This window comes from Mus caroli, chromosome 2, assembly GCF_900094665.2.
Source record: "Mus caroli chromosome 2, CAROLI_EIJ_v1.1, whole genome shotgun sequence".
NCBI lineage: Eukaryota > Metazoa > Chordata > Mammalia > Rodentia > Muridae > Mus > Mus caroli.
In genome coordinates, this window is record NC_034571.1 from 169,452,610 (window position 1) to 169,455,212 (window position 2,603).

A 2,603-nucleotide genomic window follows, 5' to 3' on the forward strand; every position below is an offset into this window, starting at 1 on the left:
ACACGATCTATACTAACTCTAGGAAAAACAGGGTGACAGGGAGAGAAGGAGGGAAGCCAGAAGAAGGGGGAGAGGGAGAGAGGAGGGCTGAGATCATGCAGACCACTGCACAAGGTGTGAGAGGGTCTGAGCTGCAGGGGGCTGGCTGCCTGCCTGCCCACCCGGGGAGGGAGACAGGTAGCTAGCAGGTCTAGCNAGAAGTATCTAATAGATTCTAACCGTGTAATGTATACAATTCAGGGAATTTAAAAATCATGTTGACAAGGGTAATGGCTTGCACAAACCTCATAAATGAAGTCACTGAGCGATGTGCGTAAATTAATTTTATCACAACGGTTAAATGAAATCAAGTAGCAGTCCCACAACTGGCCATTTCCGGGACAAGCCAGTCCTGGGTGGCAGCAGCCGGGGCCTCACCTGGCTGCAGCTGGTTCAGTTGGATCTGCTGTGGTGTGGTGAGCATGATCCGGTTGTGAGGCTGCCGCAATGCGACCATGGGTGTCTGCGTCAAGGTCACCTGCGGGGGCCGGATCAAGGCTCCAGGCTTCGGGGGCTGCTGGATCACCTGGGGCACAGCCAGCATAGTGCATGAGCACACACATCCTAGGGGCCACCGCACTGACCCATGAAGCCAGCTATTTGCTTCATTGGCGCTACCCCAACCTTGCCCTGCCAGAAGCTCCAGGAAGTCCNGATGTACACCTCATTCCACATCTAAAAGCCTGGCCCAACAAGTCTCCAACAAGCCTCTGCACACAGCTTCAAAAGATTTAGACAAAGACAGAATGGTGCCACACCAGGCCACAGTTACAGCAGAGCAAGTACACAAAGCACATGACACTCAGAACCCTACACATAGCCTAGGGGGCAGCAGCAAAGCAAAGTTTACTGAGCTNANGCCCCACAAGGAACATGGACTTCTCCCAGCCTGTCAGCAGACTGACACTGTTGCCTGATGGACATACGTCAAATGACTTATTTCTAGTCTAAGTTCTCTTTAAGGTCAGATTATTTTTCTATTGGAGTGAAGATAGCTCTCCAAGTCCTACCCTGAACTTGGTTCTCTGTCCCAACACAGCCTGTCCACCTCAGAACCATGCTTCTTAGCCCAAGGGTGGTTGGTCCACACTGCAGGGCCTGCTCAGCTCTGCTGTCCTGCGTACAGCCTTGGCCCACAGGAAGCTCCTTGATGGCCCGACCATAAATCTCTGGGCTAAGAGCTTCCCTGGAAGAATTCTAGTTTATATAAAGGAGCCTTTTTGTGTGGCTGGTGGTGTAACACAGTATCACAGTGTCTGCAGGATTCTGAAACCCTTCTAGGATTTGAACTCCAACTCTGCTTTAAAAAAAAAAAAAAAAAAAAAGTGGCTGTGTTTTCGTTGAGCAACACATGTAACAGGACACTTGCAAAGGGCTGAGGTTGAGGCCTGCACCAGAACTGTTTTTGCAACAGAACATGGTGCTCACACCAGACAAGATGGGCAAGCCCACAGCAACTCAGGCCAGGGCTTTACACTGAGAAGCCATTAAATGGAGATACAGAAAAGTGGCTCACTTCCATGGGTTCTGAGTTCCCCTGGCCTCAGGCCCAAATTTGCATGAAGTTGACCTATCTGCCTCAGCTGCACACAAAGGTGTAAGCAGAGACTGGGGTATAAGAGGGGGGTCAGGACAGCACACAGCAATGACCAGGTGGCTGAACACACACACCATGTTCCCATTTGTGAAAAGAAAAGTCACTGTTCTAATATAACATCTGACACTGATTAAACAGCCTGACAGAATAACTGATGGAAGAGGTTTATTTGGCTTACAATTCCTGGTCACAGTTTATCCCTGCAGGGAAGTGACAGAGGCAACAACTGAGACTAGTCACAGCACATCTACAGTCAAGAGAAACAAATGTAGCCATGTTGCCTGTCTGTGCCCTTCTGTGCAGTTAGCTTTCTGTGCCACCAACAATCAGGGTTAAGTCTTCCTACATCAGTCAAAAATCCAAGACATTCCCCACAGGCACACCTACATGCCATTCTGATCTAAATAATTTCTCATTAAGAATGCTCTTCCCAGATGATTCTACGTTATTCCAAATTGACAGTTAAAACCAACCCAATGGAAATGGTTCTGCACGCAATCTAGCACTCAAGGCTACAACTGACAGAACCAGGACTGGAGGTGAGACCCTCACAGAGAGAGCATGCTCAGGGTGCTGACTGCTCAACAGCACAGTTCCCTCCTGAAACCATGGGAAAGCAAAGGACACAGGAACATCTGCCCAGTGAGAAAACCTGCTCAGGTGTGGTCCTTCAGCCTGCTCTCAACTCTTCTCCTCACTACCAACAGAGTAAAGACAAAAGCAAGCTCTAACAGGCCAGCCAGCACCCAGGAGTCTGGCCTCCATAACACCCACCCTGCAGACAGCACTATACCACCTACAACTACTCATTCCTAAGCTGCATTTACAACAATTCCAATCACCTGTCATCCACACCACCCAGAGCTGGGAATTAAACCTAAGACCTCATAAATGCTCTGCAACACAGTACTATACAGCCCCTTTCAAGTTTGCCTTTCGTGTGTGGTGAGGCTACGCTGTTCACAGC

At 49.2% G+C, this 2,603-nt stretch overlaps 1 protein-coding gene across 1 annotated transcript in view; it reads right to left on the bottom strand.

Annotated features, from left to right (window-relative positions):
* The window catches only part of Taf4 (TATA-box binding protein associated factor 4), a 65,039-nt gene that overhangs the window by 17,073 nt on the left and 45,363 nt on the right, over positions 1 to 2,603 (bottom strand). Inside the window, exon 8 of the mRNA XM_029468646.1 lies at positions 418 to 679. Within this exon, the coding sequence (XP_029324506.1) occupies positions 418 to 679 (262 nt within the window). The remainder of the gene's footprint in view (positions 1 to 417; positions 680 to 2,603) is intronic.